Source organism: Nicotiana sylvestris, chromosome 3, assembly GCF_000393655.2.
Source record: "Nicotiana sylvestris chromosome 3, ASM39365v2, whole genome shotgun sequence".
Classification (NCBI taxonomy): domain Eukaryota; kingdom Viridiplantae; phylum Streptophyta; class Magnoliopsida; order Solanales; family Solanaceae; genus Nicotiana; species Nicotiana sylvestris.
The window spans coordinates 129,643,560-129,664,540 of NC_091059.1; the positions used below are offsets into that span (position 1 = coordinate 129,643,560).

Here is a 20,981-nt window from a genome sequence, read left to right on the forward strand (position 1 = left end):
ACTGTGACGTAGGTGCTACTGTTTGTTTGGTTGGTTGTGTTACGTTGACGTAGGACTTCAATTACGAATAATTTTTATTTCCAAGGTGTGTTTGATATAAAGGAAAATATTTTTTTTTAAAAATGATATAATTGAGTTTTAAAATATTTAAGTCAATTAAATATAAAAAAATTAAAATATATTTTTTTCATACTAAACACACCCTATATTTTAATTTTTAAAAATTTATCTTCTATTTTTTGATACAATTAAAAATAATTACAACGCAATTTAATTATTTATTATAATAAATTTCGTTTTATTTTTTAAGTAATTGATTTTACTTATTATTATAATAATTTCATGTAATTTTGTCTGATTGACTATTGGCCCCTGGAGCAGTAACCTTTTTAGATTGGCATGATTACATAAAGGGTGAAGGCTGCTCAATACACGAGTTAGAAATTTCACTGACGAAAGGAGAAAAGCAATTACCCCATTTAGACAACCTTTTTCTTTTTAGGTAAATTGTTCTTTTGTTGGGCACTTGTACTTGAAATATCTTATATTTTACTACTGTATTTAGATAAAAGTATTGGAAGAAATTCTGATTGATAGTAGTATTTTACTTAAAGAAAATCTCTCCCTCACACATGGGCAAATTGATAAAATTTGGATGCCATGTTGTCATTTTTATGGTCAAATTCAAAGCTCTTTAAATAATGCATTTATTTAAAAATTTACTTAGTAAAGGAATAAACAGTAAGACCAATTTATTATAAAGTGAAAAAAGGCAGTATTAATTAACTGAGGACAAATCCTACAAAGAAAACTGTTTCTCTTAGAGGAGTGAAAAAAGAAAGTGTATAAATGCTTTAGCCAAGTTGGTTCTTTGTAGTTGACCAATCAGTTTAGCTTGTGGTTCATTCTGCAGTTACCGCAGGTAAAAAGAGAAAAAACAAACCACTGTGAAGTAAAACAACAAAAATTGGTAAAATAAAAGTCACTGTCGGATAGGAGTAATACTCTCTGGCCTCTGCTCAGTGAAAGGGTTTCTCCATTAGTTTAAAAATTGCTCCTCCAACTCAAATTTCAGTCATCACCCCATTGTATTTGACAATTTCCTTATTGTTTTTTCTTGTTATAATAATGTATATATGAGTAGATAAACTTTATCAAAAATTTTGTTTGAACTATTTATATTATGCTAGTAGAATTTTGAAAAATAGTACTCCCTCCGTTTCATATTAGATTTAGATGGGTATTTTTTTTTTAGTCCGCTCCAAAACAAATAACACATTTTTTAATTTAGAAATAATTCAACTTTAAACTTTTTCATTTTACTCATTTACTCTTAATGAGATGCTTTTATAGTCACACAAATATCATGACCCCACAAACCTATTATCTCTTAAATTTTTAAGACCACAAGTTTTAATTTTTTTTTTCTTAAATTCCGTGCTGAGTCAAACTACGTTTCTGCTAAATTTGTAGTCAAAGTCGCAAAAGCTGTGCATTTACTGATTTTAGTTCTTATAGATGAGCTTTATCTAGATTGATTTCATACTTAACATGGTAATTTTCTCTTATATTAATCTCTCCACGTAGTTTCCATTTTTTCTTTACTAATAATCCTAGACTTTGAGCACAAGGCTTTGGCGGCTTCTCCTGTCTTCCTTTATTCCAATGTTCGTCGTGACTTACTCTAGAAATATACACATACTGATGCCCTACCAATAATTAAATAGGCAAGCAAATGCAATTCTTTTTTTAATTATAATTAAATGTATAGCAGAGTTCTTAGCTCTTTTCTTCTGTTCGCTGTCCATTCATTTATTTATACTTTTTTGTAATATCGTATTTTTTCATCTCTGTCTCCCATCTTCTTCCAGCCTTCTCCACAATAAACCAACAAATCAGAAAAAGAGAAAAAATTTAGTTTCTTCTTGTGTCTGATTATAATCCTAGTTTCTGATCTATTTCAACATTGAAATCCATTCTAGTCCAAAATTTTCTATCGGACAAATCGGTTTATTTTGGATTTGCCCCGTCAGTTTCGCTATTTTTGGCAAATTTGGCGCTACCCCATTTCATTCTTTTGCGTTTCTGGGTCTTTTACGAGATCTACGATTTCTTTTCAATTTCTAATTTCTTCCACGTACTAGTCCAATTTATCTCCGGCATTATCGCCGGCCGCCGATCGGTTTTTCTTGATTCTCCGGTTAGAATTCTCTTTTTTCTTTTGTTCTTTTCTTTTTATCAAGTCTTCATCTTTCGTACTGATTCTTTCCTTAAAAGAGTAAATGCACAACTAATAGCTGGAAAGTTCGGCAGTGCGTGTATTTTTGCCTAAGTTAAACTTGTCTCTCTCTTCACGCGTGGCGCTGGCTATTGGACTCGTGTTAATGCTCAAGTTACAGACGATATATTACAACTGTTTCTAACTGGCTTTTGGATTTTGGGCTTTCGGCTTTGGGGTTTATCTCTACTTTTAAGATTAAAATGGATATCTATATATCTGCTACTGTACTTTAAAATCACTTCAGTTTTGTGAAGTCAATGCTTTGATCTGATTCCTCAGAAATTCAACGTCAGCATTTACTCAATTTATTTTCTTAGTAATATTTTCGTTTACCACCCCTCCCTCTTCTTTCATTACCAAAAATGATGCGTATGAAGACCAAAACCACCGCTGTGCCTCCGATGATGAACGGAGCTTCAGCCGTCGGCAGAGACCGTGCCACCGAGAACGAGTGGGAGGTCCGACCCGGTGGAATGCTGGTCCAGAAGCGTAACCCGGATTCTGAAAACCGTCCTCCTCCTCCCACTATTCGGGTTCGGGTCAAGTATGGTTCCATTTACCACGAAATCAATATCAGTGCTCAAGCAACCTTCGGTAAGTAAAAAAAAGTCAAAAGTCTTTTTTTTAAATCATTATAGTTACTATAGCATCTCCGTAATAATTTTTTTTTTCAAAAAACATTATTTGTGTTATGGAATTATAGGGGAATTGAAGAAGATGTTAACGGGGCCAACAGGGCTGCACCACCAAGATCAAAAGTTATTGTACAAAGACAAAGAAAGGGACAACAATGCGTTCCTTGATATGTCTGGTATTAAGGACAAGTCCAAAATTGTGCTAGTTGAAGACCCAATTAGCCAAGAGAAACGGTACCTTGAGATGAGAAAGAATGCCAAGATGGAGAAGGCTGCTAAAACTATATCAGACATCAGTTTTGAAGTCGATAGGCTTGCTGGACAGGTAACAATTCCCTCTTCTCCCCTTATTAGTTGTCTCGCAATTAAGTAACGTGTTATGATTTTAACTTCTATATGCTAATAGTGTAAATGAATTTCTATAGAACTATCAAAACGATTAGGTCACCTAAAAAATAACTGCATGTAACGTTTCATAACAAGTATAAGTAGTAACCTGGAAAATAAGTTACATTGTTCGTTATAACAGGTTATGAAAAATTCTTTAAATTGTGATTTTATATAAGGTAAGTCCTTGTTTTATTGGTTTAAGCTCTTTGAATGCTATAGCTAATGTGTTCATTTTTGTTTAGTCAGCTTATATTATGTTTGGATTGCTTAGGTATCTGCATTCGAAACTGTAATTTCCAAAGGTGCAAAAGTTGCAGAAAAGGATTTGGTTAATGTGATAGAACTATTGATGAATCAACTGCTTAAATTGGATGGTATTACAGCTGAAGGTGATGTTAAACTGCAGAGAAAAATGCAGGTATTAACTTAGTCGACCTCAGCCATTTGAATTGTACAATTGCTCTAGGATTGGACTAAAGCATGTTATTTTGTTTGCACAGGTGAAAAGAGTGCAAAAATATGTTGAAACACTAGATTTATTGAAGATAAAAAATTCAGCGCCAACAAGCAATGGGAATCACATTCCAAAACAGGAAACCTCCCCATCTCAACAGCATCATCATCACCAACGCAGGTATTCCAATGAGCAAGCATCATCGCCAGTTCAAAACAAGAATGTCAGGCATTCGTTCGCGCATTCTCCTGCACAAACAAAACAGCAGCAGCAGCAGCAGCCATCAAGGCACTCTGCCTCGGGTTCTGTTGTCATAACTACACAATGGGAAACATTTGACCCTGCGCCAGCATCGTTGCTGGATCATTATTCAGCCACACCAACCAATAATAATCATGCTGCTTCTACCCAACCTCACAATTGGGATTTGCTTTGATTTGAGTAAGTCAGTAGAAAAGTATCTTTGCTTATTAGTTTGAGGGATTGTGCGGTGTGAAATTTCTTCTTTCCACCAGTTGGTTTGGTACCTTATCTCCATTCTTTCTGTATCTAGAGTTACTGTTAGATTCCCCTGTTTCATATATCTTTCCACTTGAGTCAATAATTGGGAGTCACTTCAGTCATGCTATCACCAATTTCCGGTTGTAATGTTTGTCTTGTTGATAGCCATGTTATAGTAATTCATATGTAGAAATATTGATACTTGAATGTTAGCAAAAACCACTCAATGAACAAAAATTGCATTTTGTTACACTGAGAATTCCCCAAAATATCTATCTTTTTTTACTATGTTAAAGATAGCTCGATTGTTTCACTGTTCCTTGAGCCGATGGTTTATCGGAAACAACTTCCTACCTTATAAAGGTAGAGGTAAGATTTGCGTACACATTACTATCACCGGACTCTACTAGGTTGGTTGTTATTGTTATTGTAAAATTAGCTCGATGTGAATGTACTAGTCACTGAGATTTTGAAAAAAAAATGCTATTAGAGGAATAATGATTTAGCTTTATTCCTTGCTTGCCGTGAAGGGTGCAAAATGACAAAAGGGAACATGAACTAGTTGGATTTCTTGTAATCGATTAACTAACCCATCCAAATGATAGAAGGCTATGGTCTAACCGAAGTAGGGGTTGCTGAAAAAAGGAAAATGATGACAATGTGTTTAGTTTAACCATTAAAAAACAGTTTCTTGATATCTAGATCCATTTGATTACTTTAAGGTAATTTTACCACATACTTTATCCTGTTACTTTCTGGTCTTTCCACCTCTCTTTTTTCTGTCTTTCAAAAAATTACTAAATGATTTTGGTTCAAATTAATCATCATTATTATCTATATGGTGCTTCTACGACTAGCTTAGAATTAACTGTTCCATTTTGGAGAAATATAGGACTAGGATAAGTGAACTCTCGCATGCTAAACATATTATATCCCTCGAGGCTCGAGAAATCACTCCCGCTATTTAAGGTGAATAGTAATATACAAAATATTCATGACACCTAAAGATATGGCTTAGCGGTCATGAAATCATGAGTTGAAGTTTTAGCAGAGACGGAAAAGATTAGGTAATTTCTTAACATCTATTCGGTGAATAATCAAAGTGCGCATATACTAGTTTGGATGACATGGTTATAACATATAAGAAAAGGAGAATGCCATGGTCAATGATCATTATTGATTATTTGATTTCTTTGTAATGACTACAAAACAAGGTGTCACAAACTACTCTTTGTGTTCTCTTTCCCACATGACATTCAGGTAATACAAATTATTCTTTATCTTCAACTAATTTCACTCAATGGTCTGACAACTCATGATATACATCAAGGAATCCTCACCTTATTAGTAATCCAACCACTATTGCATCTAGAATTTCCAATTTTGTAAGCACCTCACATGGCATGCTGGAAATCGAAATATCATTATTAACATAAAGCTTGGAAACTAATTCACGCACATATAGTTTTATTCTTTAATTTAAGAATTAAAGTCATACAAAACTTAAAGCTTAATTCCCTTTACTGTTGCTAAAGTTTCAACATTGTGCCACATCTCTCTCCACAACTTGTCAAAGATATTGTGAACTTCACAAACTTGTAATTGAAAGCAAATGATATAGACTAACAACACTTGTTAAAAGTTCAACTGGATGATAGACACGTTTGGAAGGTATAAGGTCTAAAGATAGCAAGGACAGATAAAGTTTTGGGTGGCTAATGAAGATAGGCAACCATAGAAATTAATGAAGATATTTATAGTTTTTCAGTAAAAAAATTATATCCAAATTATTAGAATCTAATGTCATATAGCCAAGTGGCAATCCAAGCAACCAATATTTATGCAACCTTGAATTGTGTACCACAGTTGACACATATTTTAGGAACGACGTGAATGGTTAATGTAGCAGTAGATATAGGGTGCCTTTGCAATGAATAAAATGAAGCTCATTCATTGATATCCTTTACTGTATCAGGTTCAACAAGTGTAAGGATCTTCTTCTCGTGTATAGTAAAATCGCTTAGTCACCCACCAAACCGCTTAAACTAAAAATAGCCGGTAGAGATATAATATAAATATAATTCATGTAAGATACACACACACACATATATATATATATATATATATATATATATGTATGTATGTTTACTTGTAAAACAATACAGTTGAATTTATACGTGATTTCTAGACAAGTGAATTAATTCGATCCAAAAATAATAAAATAATTGATGAAACACGCAATACTTAGTCTTGAAATGAAGATAAAATCGCAGAAATAGTAATTTCGGGAGCATAGCTCCGGCCACAAAAGTAATGAAATTACGGAATAAGAAGATAAAATTATATAAAGCTTTGCATCGATTATAGCATAAGTTTGCCAGAGAAAGTCGTGTCCTTTACAATGATAACCTAGAAAACAAGGTCCTAAGATCATGCCCTTTTTTAATGTCAATCATGAGGATTATTGAAGGTGTAACGGTGAACATAAATGCCAAATTCTCAGTACACTAAATACTGTAGAATATTCTCCATTAAATGTTATCGGGCAGAGGGTATTTATTGCATCTTTACGAGTGTCATTCCTTCTGGTAACAAACAGACATTTGTCTTCGATCTTAGCTATTCTCTGCCTTCGATGCCACGTGTCACCCTCTTATGCAATTACTTAACATAGCATATTTTACCCTATACATAAACTGTGTATAATCAGTCCTCAATTTATGTATATCGGCTAGAAAAAGTAAATAATAAATTGGTCCGGCTATTTGTGTAAAGATCCCTTTTTTGTAAATATAAATTTCGAACCGTCTACTCTGAAGATCTCTTGTTGTATGTTAAATTATTTTACTCGGAAAACATGAGATATTGGATTTGCTTCGAATATTTCTACCAAAAAAAATAAAATCTTTTACTTGTTGAGGTAATTTTTCAGTGTTTTTGTTACCTTAAAGATGCATGATTTTTTTTCTTTCAAAAAAAAAAAATATTTCCACCAAATGGAGGAAAATGATCTTCTCCCTTTTGGGCGAAAGCTTCCTTCGCAAATATCCCAATTCTATAACACATGTAGAAATTATTGTCATATTTTAGCCCTCAAAATATCTTCACTTTACCATGCTTATTATCTATCATATATTACTCCTTGTACGATTATTATGTGCTAAACACAGGAAAATGATCGAAAAATTATTTACCAAAAGTAAAATATTTTCCATTGAAATAGTTTCTCCAACTCTATTCACCGGTGTTATTATTCCTTATCATTTAGTCAGGTCTTACGCAGGAGCTACAAAACAAGGCAAGATATCATTAGTTTTGTGAAAGGATTTACTTATTATTCAAGTGTCACATTATTTCATAGTCAAAAATCAAATCATCCAAACTCTCTAAATTCCACTGTTCTTGAGTGCCTATAAATCGTGGCCCGACGGTCAATGGAGTACTATATTATTTCACAGTTCGAATTAATCATTCACCAAATTTGGGGAGTACAATTCGATATCTTAGCTTTAGGCTTAATAAGTTTTAAAATGAAATTGTGCATGGAATTGATGTGGATAACATTTGCAATGGGATTGTGGATCAGATTTGAAGGGGAGAAATTAAAAAATAGCGAGATTTACAATTGGTTGTTCAAATATAGTCCAGTTTCAAAAGTAATCGAAATTTAGCCACTTTTAAGATAAATCTGAGCGAAAACACTGTTCAAAATCCGGAAAATATGCCAGTATATTATGCTGGAGTTCCAGCATAAGTATACTTGAACTCCAACATATTATACTGGAGTTCCAGAATAAGTATGCTAGAACTCCAGCATAATATGATGGAGTTCCAGCATAAGTACACTAGAACTCCAGCATAATATACTAGAGTTCCAACAAGTATAACATAATATACTGGAGCCAACAAAGTATACCGGTTCAGTATAATATGCTGGAGTTCATACACAGGTGCACCGAACTCCAGTATATTATGCTGGACCGGTCTCTGTTGCAGCAAAATAGTGGCTATTTTTCATTGACTTGGTAAACGCTGACTATTTTTAAATGACCAGTCCGAAAACTGGCTATAACGTGCTATTTTTACGATTTGAAGCCCAAACCTGCATTCATCCAAAACCTTGCAAATCAAAGTCCAGATCCAGCTTTCGCGGTCCGGCCCATGTCCACAATGGGAAGCTTAACTATTTAGTTTTAGGTTTATTGATGCGCATGTGACTGCATTCGATGTGTTCAATGTAAATATTGGTACTCCTTTTTATAGCTAGCATTTTTAAAAAAAATAAAAGAAGGTTCTCACACGAATTAAGCTCATATGGAAGCAAACTAAAATAAATGAGTGTTTTAATTCAGTTGGAATAACATGCATATTTCTGAATAAAATACCCTACAAATTATGCGTCTTAATGACAAAGAGACTTTCTAAAAAATGAGTATTTTTAATGATATGATGATAAAACAAGGCATGAAGATTTTGATCCCTTCAAAGAGAACCCATACCTGATTCCCAAATGCTAATATGGCTATCAAGATGATAAAATAAGAATTATGATTTTATGGATGTCTTGACTTCCAAATGGCGTATAATTATGTTGAGACAGCGGGCTTTGAAAAGGTCAATTCTACTACCAATGGCTAAAATGTTTGAAAAATTAACCTACCTATCCAGCCACTTAAATTAAAAATAGTCGATTAATATACATATATAAAAGTTGGACCCCTTTATGTTGGACCGTTCTGACACCATTACTGCCTCTTTGGTTGCTAGAGGCAGCAATCCCGGACTGAAATTGTCCACAAAATCAGCCAAAACTTGTGACTTAATCGTAGACCTTGGTTTATATTCTATGTCGAATTCACTCATTTCGACGGCTCATTTGGCCAATCTACCCAAGAGTTCGGGTTTGTGAAGGATGCTCCGCAAGGGAAAGGTGGTCACCACAACTATCAGATGACATTGGAAGTAAGGCCTCAGCTTCCGAGTGGCAATTGCGAGAGCTAAGGCCAGCTTCTCCAAATGCCGGTAGCGAGTTTCTGCTCTCGTTAAAATATTACTAACGTAATATATGGGAGATTTGGTACCTGCATCCTCACGGACTAAAACTACACTTACCATTACTTTTGAGACTGCGAGGTAGACCAACAGTGTTTCACCTTTCTTCAGTTTTGAAAGTAACAGAGGCTTGACAAGTACCTTTTCAAATCTCTCAAAGCCTGTAGGCATTTCGGGGTCCATTCACACTTGACAGCTGGTCCGGGATGTCCTCGATGACTTTTATATTGTCGAGATTTACTTCAATCCCCCTTTGCGATACCAAGAATCCTAAGAATTTGACGGAGCTGACCCCGAACGCGCGCTTCTCGGGGTTAAGCTTCATGTTATGCTTCCTTCGGATATCAAAAGTTTCTTACAAATGCTTAAGATAATCACAATCACATGCGTTCAAAGACATAATGAGCATATCGTAAATATAAACTTTCATAGTTTTCCTATCTGTATTTCAAACATCTTGTTTACGAGCCGCTGATAAGTGGCTCCGGCGTTCTTTAACCCAAAGAGCATCACATTGTAGCAATATGCGCCAAAATTTGTTATGAACAAAGTTTTTTCCTGATCCTCTGGGTTCATCTTAATTTGGTTGTACCCGAAATAAGCATCAAGGAAACTCATTAACTCGTGCCCAGCCGTCACATCAATTATTTTATCGAGTTTTGGAAGTGGGAACGAGCATTTTAATCATGCCCTATTCAAGTCCTTATAATCTACACACATGTGAAATATATTGTTCTTCTTAGGAACTACTACTACATTAGCTAGCCAGTTTGGATACTTTACCTCTTGGATCGAACCGATGTCAAGTAGGCGAGTTAACTCTTCTTTGACGAATTTATTCCTGGCCTCCATAATAGGGCCTTTTTTTTCTTACCGGAGGGATGTCGGGATCCAAGCTTAGCTTGTGTATGGCCACTTCCATAGGGATACTGGTAAGTGAAAATTTTGACTACTTATTAGCACCTTTTGCTTTTGTTTTAGTCTGAAAGTATTGATTTATGTTTCCGAAACTAATGAAATTGTGCAATTGCAGGAATATTGAAAGTCTGGTCTCCTATGATGAAATCCGACAAAAAAGGAGTGTTTCCAAGCACAAGGCAATAAAGGGCACAAAAACAAAGAAGTACGGTCCGTAGAAGGTTTTGAGCGGCCGGAAAAGTAATTGTAGACCACAGAATTTCATCTGCACCCGCAAACCAAGCGAAAGAACCCAACATGATTTTGACCAATGTGCGGATCGCACATGAATTGTGCAACTGCAAAATAGGTTCTGCACTGATAAATAATTTTAAGATCAGAGAGTATGCAAAAGACCAAGTCCTGGAGCCTTGGAAAAATGCGGACCGCACAAGAATTGTGCGGCCGCAGAAGTTGCTTCGCAACCGCAATCCAGAAATGTGTGGTTGCAGAATCCAAGCTCCTGTCAACTGAAGAAATCTGTGGACCGCAAATGGAATTGTACGACCGTAGAACCTCCTGAGAGGCATTTTTGTCAGCGAATTTTGGCTCACTATAAATAGACGAGTTTCACAATTTTAGGTCAAGTTTTAAAGAAAAAGCTACTGTAGCCGTTACCTTTTGCCATTTTAGGAAGTTTGTGATTATTTTAGTCTTTTAACATTATATTTTATCGTTTTAATCTTTGATTATGAGTTTAATTAGCTTTTCTTCTTTATTTTCTTCAATTCCCATTATGAGTAGCTAGATTCTTACTAGGGTTGTAACCCAGCCCTAGTGTGTAAACCTTATGGGTATTTAATTTAATGCTTGTCTATGATTAGTGCTGATTATTTAGCTTAGTTCATGCTTCAATTTTAGAATTAATGGTTGCAAATATTGATTCATGCCTTTTTGACTTAGTCTCTACTTGAGAAAGAGAGACCTAGTCTAGGATAACTTGGCTAACAAGGAACTGGGCTAGTTAAGAGTTTGATTAGCCTAATTAAAGGATTCAAATAAGATATAGTAAGAACCCAACTTGATCTCATATCAACTATTTTGGTTGATACCCATTTTGACTTGAGAAAGCAAAATTGGGCGAAATTACTCTTTAACCGAGAGGTATTGACTGGGTAATCTACAAAACAAGTATTAACTTCTTTATCTCATTAGGAGAACACCTAGGTTATGGTCACATCCCTAAACTTTTAACCTATTTGGAAAAACACCAAAAACAATCGTTCATTTCTAGTTTCTTTTACTTAGCTTACAATTCTTAGAGTAATAGTAGAAGTAGAAATGAAAACTCACTATGGAAGTGCAAATTTAGTTAATCCATTCACTTTCTTCAAGTATATACTCCTAAGACCCCTTATAACTCCTTGTGAATTTGACCCCGACTCATAGTTGGGTAATTTATATTGTATACGACTGTATCATATCTCTTATCGAGGTGTGTTGTGGACGTACTCAATTTTTGGCGTCGTTGTGGGGAGTTAAAATGGTGTTAGCTATATATTTGGGTATGTTTTTGGACTATCTTCTTTTCCTTCCGTGTTACTAACTTGTGTGAAACAATTTTAGGTACAATGATGGCGACAAACAATGATCTCGGAAATATGCCTTTGGGAGATGTGGACAGTGAGGATGATCAAGTTGAGGAGGTAACTCTTGAACCTCAAGCCAATAGAAGAGGTCAGGTGCCTTAAGACAATGTACCCGCTCCACCCCCACCTCCACCACGAGCGGCTCCATACTGAGTGTTACACAATGAAGGATATGCTAGTACAATAATTCCTCTCCGTATTAGAGCAGGAAACTTCCAAATCACCAATGTGATGCTCACTTTGCTTGAGCCACGAGGTTTTCTCACCGATGCTCCAACTCAAAATGCATATAAATATTTGAAGGGGTTTGTGGATACTTGTTGGGGGAGCAAACAAACAAATGTCTCCAAGGATGCATTGACACTAAGGTTTTTTACCTTTTCTCTACGGTGGAAAGCTTTATATTGGTTGGAACGATTACCGAAGTATTCCATTCACACTGGGGATGAGTTGGCGGAAAAATTTATTGTGAAGTTCTTCTCTTCGGGACATATGGCTTGTAACACCCTGTATATTCAGACTAGGTGTGGATATGTTAAATGGGTATTAATTTGATATTTTAGACATATGAATTCCTATCGGGATGATTATGGGTGAAAATAGTTATTTCAAAATCAAGATGGAAAGTGAGGTGCATAAGATTTGAAAAAATCGACTAAGTTTGCAGAAGGTTCTTATTCCAACAGGTTTTAGTGACCATGAGTAAGGAATTTGGGCAAACTCAAAGCATTAACGTTGTAGGACTTTGAAATAGCTTTCCAACGATATATTATTGAGCCCGAACGGATCTCTCTGTAAATTGTTATGCGCGTTTTACAGAACAGTATGCGATATGCGCGCCGGTAGCACCCCCTTAGTGCGACTGCGCTAACTTTGAGGCAGTGTTACTGCCGCTTAGCACTGTCAGTAGCACGGGCAGGCCTCCAGATGCGCGGGCGTGCTAGTGGGGGTCTTTTTAAATCTATATTTCGTCCCCCACAGTCCCAAAACATAAACTTGCTCTAGAAAGTGGAACTCTCAAAAACCTAACTCCTTAAGGGTCCTTCCACAACTCAAGGTAAGTTCTAATGGTGATTCAAAGTTAATTTCAATATCCCAATATCTTATTAACATGGGTAAACCCTCCATATCATTAGATATTCGTTTGGGGCATCATCGTTAAGAGAAGAAACCCTAGAACTCGAATTCAAGAAGATTGAACGTCAAAGGTAATGTCTTCACCCTCTAATTGATTCTAGCATTAGATTAATGATTATTGACTCAAGTTCATGAGATATGAGTTGATGGGTTTGATATAAAAGCATGAACAATTATAGGTTTGGCTTGTTGATTATTGATTATTAGTTAAGGGTGTTGTTTACCTTATGGGTAATAAAGAATAATGTTGATTATAACTATTTGAGACTTTAGAATTTATGTAGGAGCAAGAGAATGGGTTATTGGGTATAGAGACACCATTAACAAAAACTATGAAGCTTTATGCCACCAAGTGTTTGAGAAAATGCCTAAGTGACCAAAACATGAGTATTATTGCTAATACGGAATCCCTTTGACTTGTATTGATATAGATTGAAGTTGAAGGGGTTGACGAATGTTGTATTATGCTCAAGAGTAGGAAGTTAAGGTATGTGAGGCTAACTCTCTATGTTTGGGAGTATTAATGATTCTCCTTACACTACGTTTCTTTTACGACATATCAATTGCCTCAAAAAATATAGTTAAGCCTTGTTCCTTGAATAGTTGTCGAGCTTCTATTCTCTAGCTTCATAACTCATTCATGACTTTCATTCTGAACATTGTGAGCTCAGTGTGTATTCAATATAGACTTGGGTTTGATGCCCCCGAGTCTTAGTAGAGATTACTCAGTATGCCATAAACAGTTGAAGTTTTAGTGTTCATAATCAGTTCAAGAATACATGTCTCAGTCTAGTCCTATTCAGTATTCCAGTATTATGTAACTCAGTGTGATCCAGTATTCCAGAATTATGTAACTTAATGTGATTTAGTATTTCACTATCATATATTGCAGTATGATTCTCAGTTCCTGATTTTAAATCCCTGAATGTTGAACACTTGTATTTGGATCTGAGGCCGCAGTTTATGCTTTATGCATTTTTGGGCTGAGGCCGCAGTTTATGCTTTATGTATTTTGGACCTGAGGTCACAGTTATGTATACGTATACTTGGGCCCGAGGCTGCAGTTTGTGCACATATATATATTGGGCATGAGGCCGCAGTTTAATATTCAGATAAATAGGTTGTTCATCATTCAGAAGAGGGAGTATTCATATCCTTACTTCCTTTCAGTTCAATTATTAGTTACCGTTCAGTTATCAGTTATCATATCAGTTATCGGTTATAAGTTCAGTTATCAGTTATCAGTTCAGTTACCAGTTATCAGTCCAGTAATCATTTATTAGTTATCATTTCATTTATCAGTTATCAATTATCAATTCTCAGATATCAGTTTAGTTTCAGTTTCAGCATTTATAATTCTTTCTTTCAGTTGCCTTACATACCAGTACAAATCTAAATGTACTGACGTCCCTTTTTACCTGGGGCCTACATCACACAATGCAAGTAATGATTTACAGGTCAACGACGTAGAGCACTAGGATTCTTGTACTAGCTATTTGGTGATCCCCAGTTCTTTCGGGGCATTATCATTACTTTACAACCTTTCAGTATTTAAAGATAGTTAGTGTTTTCAGTACTTCAATAGAGGCTTCATAGACTAGAGTAACAGTTAGACAGAGTCTCAGACTTTTCATATTAAGCTATGTTGGATACAAATATGTTTCAGAATTGCATTAATATTTCCGCACTTTGATTTATATCATCCAGACTTTCAGTATATCAGTATGTGTTAGTTAATCTTCCGCATTCAGTATGTTATGATACCACATGTTGATTCAGCCAGCCAGTTGGTTCGCTCGATCACATGTAGTCAGGCACCGAGTGCCGTGTTACGTCTAGGCCTAGGTTTGGGGCGTGACAAAGCTTGGTATCAGAGCCCTAGGTTCAATTGTCCTAGGGAGTCTATGAAGCCATGTTTAGTGGAGTTTCCTTTATATGTGTGTGCCAACCACTCATATAAATGGTTAACTACCAAGACATCTAGGATTGTCTCATTTCTTTCTACTCTAGATCGTGCCATGAAGCTTAGAGCAATAGTTAACCTTCTCTTCCTATCGAATTCCAAACGTATTGGATGCCCAAGCGACGCGCTGGAGAAACCTAAGGTCCTAAAGAGGATAATTGACCATTGGGGTATAATTATGGAGTACAGGTTGGTAAATATGAGACTTGAGAGGATGTTAAAAGCGGGATGGAATGGATAGTAGTGTAGATTAGAGCATAACCTTATCATAAAGTACAAAAGCAGGTATCATGTCTTATGGTTATCAGTTTACCTCAGTTTCCAGTTATACAGTCTTTTATTTAGCAAGTGTATGGTTATTCAGTACGCCAGTATTAAGTTATATGGTTACCAAATATCCACTTTCAGTGTATCAAAATTTCTGGTGACTTGTGAGTATACAGTGATGCATATGGGTTCTCAAAGAAAATGTATGTAACAATGATTATAGTGAAATCTTCGCATGTTTTAGGGATTAAGATCCAAGACTCACGGGATGGTGCATAAAGCGATTTATTAGATATATATGGCAGTGTATCTATATGTCAGACCCCACGGTGTATCAGGATAAGGATTCAACTGTAGCGGGCATAGAATTGATCACTATAGCTTTAGACAGAAAAGAGCCTAAGGGTAAAATACCTAGGAGTCAGAAACGTTTGTTATACCAAAGATGTAATCCATACAATTCATGCAAATGACTAGAAGATATGATGTATGAAATGAGAACCAACAGTAGCCAATAGTGAATTTCAGGGAATGATTTTAAGTTGTTCATATTTATTCAAATCAGAACTAGAAAGTACCATGTTGGTGAATTTATATACGAAGTGGCTATTATTGTGAGATAAAGGATATGATAGTTCCCCTTGATGTGACTATGTGTTTAGGTTGGAGGTTTATAATCTGATATGATTTTGAAGTGTATAGAAAGTTTGGGGTTAGATATTCCAATTTTGTTTAAGACAGATGAACCTTCCCTAAGTGCGATCCATGTGCATAGTTCAAAAAGAATGATAGTGCACGACAAAAGAATATGATTAGATGATGAGGAAAGTTAGGAGTAACCTTATGTTTCACTTTAGTTATTCAAAGCAGAACATGAACACATGACGCTAACAGGTAGTTAGTAACAAAATAGTGAGTATGATTGAGTAGATACAGTGAATTAGCACTTTTAGCAGAGCTAGTAGAGGTACAATTTGATTCACTTAGCCAGGTTAACTCTCGTGAGTGGATGACAGTTTGAAAGACCGGACGTGTGTTGGAACCGAAAGAGTGTAAGTTAAACTCGAAGTACAGTAGAAGAAAGGGAAATCAGCTAGGTAGTGAGAGAGCAAACTATAGAAGAATTGCCTTTAGGAATTATCAAAAAGGGCTCTTCCCAAGATTGACAATGTGAGCAGAGTTAAATCATTAAGATCATGTATGATAGTTGTGAATACATTAGCTCTTCATTTATGTAGGTAATATAGTTTTCCTAGTAAGAAAGATTTCTTAGAAGTTAGTTGGAAGATGAGTCGTCATTGACGTAGAGTGCAAAGAATTACAGAAAACAAGGAAAGTTATTTGGGCCCCAACAAAAAAAAAGGGAAGGATCCGCAAGTATAAGACCTTTGGTCTAAGAGGTGATGTAAAGACCATCAGTAAGTCCAGATGGAGATTTGAAACCTGTAGTTAGCATGGGATATGAAAAAAGAAAATCAGTTCAGTAATGAGAGAAAACTGTATAATTACCACAAGGATTATGTCTATCATGTGTAAGAAACATAAAGTGATTAGAATGATCACCAGGCTTAGTTATTGATGATAAAGTGATAACAAAAAAGTTGTAAAATCATGCCTATTTATGTGTCACAAGGGTAGTGCCATTGCACGAGACTCTAGTCTTTGGAGTACTGGTCAAAGACTTAGTTCACAACAATTCTATAAGTGTTTTCAGGAAGTGCTTAAGAAGATAATCAACTGTGGGAAGTATAACTCATGATCGAGGTAGATAAGACAACTCTGGTGAAAGAAGTTCACCGCTTAGCCTAGCTAGGAGTTCAATTTGCGTACTCCAAAGATAGTAGAGTTGTTGTCTAGAATATAACTTGTCCCCCCCTTAATAGGAGAAGTGAAGAAGAAATAATTGATGATCCCTACTTGTTGTAGCTGAAAGAGGGGATTCACAGGCATAAAATGATAGCTTTGGAATAAGGGGGAGATGATAGTGCTTTGAGGTACCACGACAGATTGTGTGTTCCAGACATAGATGGACTTAAAGAGGAAAGATCATGCTAGAAGCCCAGAATTTCAGGTATTCTATTTACTCAGGTACCACAAATATGTATCATTATCTTAAGGAGATTTATTGGTGAAATGACATGAAAAAGGACATTGCAGACTTTATGGACAAGTATTCGAATTATCAGTATGTAAAAGTCGAGCAGTAGAAAACCCAGTGTTTTATCACAAAATACACATATTTTGAGTAGATATGGTAAATATGGGCCTTATAATAGGATTATCTTGCTCATTTTGAAAGCATGATTTGTATGGCCGAAGGTGTAGATCACCAATTGGTTGGTCAAAAGTTGGTGAAAGGGAGTTGATGGGACCAAATTTGGTCTATCAGACTATAGAGAAAATTAAGTTGATTCAAGAGCATTTGAAGATAACTCAGAGCCTCCAAAAGTCCTATTCGAATGTGCGACATAGAGACCTAGAGTTTCAAGTTGATGATTGGCTGTTTTTGAAAGTTTTGCCTGTGAAAGGCATTATGAGATTTGAAAAGAAGGGGAAGACGCATAGTCCCTGCTATGTTGGGTCGTATAGAATCTTGTGAAGGATCTCAATTAGCTTATGAGTTGGAGTTACCACCAGAGTTAGCGGTGGTACAACCGGTATTTCACGTGCCATGTTATAACATTCAAGTTTCCAGCACTCAAATACTCATGTCAGTTCAGTACTCAAATACTCATGTCAGTTCAACACTCAAATACTCATGTCAGTTCAGTACTTAGATACTCATGTTAGTTCAATACTCAGATATTCAGGTCAATTCAATACTCAGCTACTCATGTCAATCCAATACTTAGATATTCATGCCAGTTTAGTACTCAGATATTGATGTTATTTCAATACTAAAAATATTCGTGCAATTTTAATATTCATATATCTATGTTAGTTCAGTATTCACCTATCCATGACAGACCAATATCCGGTTAATGCAGTAGTCATTCAGTTCAGCATCTCAACAGTTCAGTAATCATGTATTCATTCAATTTAGTATACAAGTGTTAATGAAAGTTCATGTTTCCACCAGACCCGTTTAAGGTCCGGAGGTAGCAGAAGTTACAGTCAGGACAATCATTTGAGGACGAATGATCCCAAGGGGGAGATAATGTAACACCCCATACATTCAGACTAGGTGTGGATATGTTAAATGGGTATTAATTTGATATTTTAGACATATGAAGTCCTATCGGGATAATTATGGGTGAAAATAGTTATTTCAAAATCAAGATGGAAAGTGAGGTGCATAAGATTTGACAAAATCGACTAAGTTTGCAGAAGGTTCGTATTCCAGTAGGTTTTAGGGAATATAAGTAAGGAATTTGGGAAAATTTAAAGCATGAAAGTTGTAGGCCTTTGAAATAAATTTCCAACGATATATTATGCAACCCGAACGGATCACTGTGCAAAATGTTATACGCGTTTTACAGAACAGTATGTGATATGCACGCCGGTAGCGCACCCTTAGCGCGACCACGCTAATTTTGAGGCAGTGTTATTGCCGTTTAGCACAGTCAGTAGTGCGGGCAGGCCTCCAGATTTTAAATCTATATTTCGCCCCCCACAGCCCCAAAATATAAAAACTTGCTCTCGAAAGAGGAACTCTCAAAAACCAAACTCCATAAGGGTCCTTCCACCACCCAAGGTAAGTTCTAATGGTGATTCTAAGTTAATTTCAATATCCCAATATCTTATTAACATGGGTAAACCCTCCATATCATTAAATATTCGTTTGGGGCATCATTGTTGAGAGAAGAAACCCTAGAACTCGAATTCAAGAAGATTGGACATCAAAAAGGTAATGTCTTTACCCTCTAATTGATTCTAGTATTGGATTAATGATTATTGACTCAAGTTTATGAGATATGAGTTGATGGGTTTGATAGAAAAGCATGAACAATTATAGGTTTGGCTTGTTGATTGTTGATTATTGGTTAAGGGTGTTGTTTACCTTATAGGTGATAAAGAATAATGTTGATTATAACTATTTGAGACTTTAGAATTTATCTTGGAGCAAGAGAATGAGTTATTGGGTGTACAGACACCATTAACAAGGACTATGAAGCTTTATGCCATCAAGTGTTTGAGAAAATGCCTAAGTGACCAAAACATGAGTATTATTGCTAATACGGAATCCCTTTGTCTTGTATTGATATAGATTGAAGTTGAAGGGGTTGACAAATGTTGTATTATGCTCAAGAGCAGGAAGTTAAGGTATGTGAGGCTAACTCTCTATGTTTGAGAATATTAATGATTCTCCCTACACTACGTTTCTTTTACGACGTATCAATTACCTCAAAAAAATATAGTTAAGCCTAGTTCCTTGAATAGTTGTAGAGCTTCTATTCTCTAACTTCATAACTCGTTCATGACTTTCATTCTAAATATTGTGAGCTCAGTGCGTATTCAATATAGACTTGGGTTTGATGCCCCCGAGTCTTAGTAGAGATTACTCAGTATGCCATAAACAGTTGAAGTTTTAGGTTTCATAATCAGTTCAAGAATACATGTCTCAGTCTAGTCCTATTCAGTATTCCAATATTATGTAACTCAGTATGATCCAGTATTCCAGAATTATGTAACTTAATGTGATTCAGTATTTCACTATCATATATTGCAGTATGATTCTCAGTTCCTGATTTTAAATCCCTGAATGTTGAACACTTGTATTTGGGCCTGAGGCTGCAGTTTATGCTTTATGCATTTTTGGGCCTAAAACTGCAGTTTATGCTTTATGCATTTTGGACCTGAGGTCACAGTTATGTATACGTATACTTGGGCCCGAGGCCGCAGTTTGTGCATATATATATATAGGGCCTAAGGCTGCAGTTTAATATTTAGATAAACAGGTTGTTCATCATTTAGAAGAGGGAGTATTCATATCCTTACTTCCTTTCAGTTCAATTATTAGTTACCGTTCAGTTAACAGTTATCATATCAGTTATCGGTTATAAGTTCAGTTATCAGTTATCAGTTTAGTTACTAGTTATCAGTCCAGATATCATTTATTAGTTATTATTTCATTTATCAGTTATCAGTTATCATTTTAGTTTCAGTTTCAATAGTTATCATTTTAGTTATCAATTATCAATTCTCAGATATCAACTTAGTTTTAGTTTCAACATTTATAATTCTTTCTTTCAGTTGCCTTACATACCAGTACAATTCAAATGTAGTGACATCCCTTTTTGCCCGGGGCTTGCATCTCACAATGCAGGTTATGATTTACAGGTCGACGACGCAGAGCGCTAGGATTCTCGTACCAGCTATTTGGTGATCCCCAGTTCTTTCGGGGCATTATCATTACTTTACAGCCTTTCAGTATTTACAGATAGTCTGTGTTTTCAGTACTTCAATAGAGTCTTCATAGACTAGAGTAACAGTTAGACAGAGTCTCAGACTTTTCATATTAAGCTATGTTGGCTACAAATATGTTTCAGAATTGTATTAGTATTTCCGCACTTTGATTTATATCATCCAGACTTTTAGTATATCAGCATGTGTTAGTTTATCTTCAGCATTCATCATGTTATGATACCACATGTTGATTCAGCTAGCCAGTTGGTTTGCTCGGTCACATGTAGTCAAACACCGAGTGTCGTGTTACGTCCAGGCCCAGGTTCGGGGCGTGACATGGCTACACTTCAAGATGGAATTTTGGCATTCAAGCAAGAGCTAAATGAATGACTACACGAGATATGGGAGC

The 20,981-nt window shown here is 35.7% G+C and overlaps 1 protein-coding gene across 1 annotated transcript; it reads left to right on the plus strand.

Annotated features, from left to right (window-relative positions):
• The first annotated feature begins 1,606 nt into the window (after positions 1-1,606).
• LOC104219817 (BAG family molecular chaperone regulator 2) lies at positions 1,607-4,511 on the plus strand. The gene is made up of 4 exons (XM_009770558.2): positions 1,607-2,875; positions 2,985-3,241; positions 3,578-3,724; positions 3,807-4,511. The coding sequence occupies exons 1-4, from the start codon at positions 2,644-2,646 to the stop codon at positions 4,194-4,196; spliced, it is 1,026 nt and encodes a 341-aa protein (XP_009768860.1). The 5' UTR covers positions 1,607-2,643; the 3' UTR covers positions 4,197-4,511.
• The last annotated feature ends 16,470 nt before the right edge of the window (positions 4,512-20,981 follow it).

Excerpts from the sequence above, each read along its gene's own strand:
- LOC104219817 (XM_009770558.2), top strand. The coding sequence starts at position 2,644 with ATGATGCGTATGAAGACCAAAACCACCGCTGTGCCTCCGATGATGAAC. Across the intron at positions 2,876-2,984 it reads CAGTGCTCAAGCAACCTTCG|GGGAATTGAAGAAGATGTTA; the intron begins GTAAGTAAAAAA and ends ATGGAATTATAG. Across the intron at positions 3,725-3,806 it reads AACTGCAGAGAAAAATGCAG|GTGAAAAGAGTGCAAAAATA; the intron begins GTATTAACTTAG and ends TTGTTTGCACAG.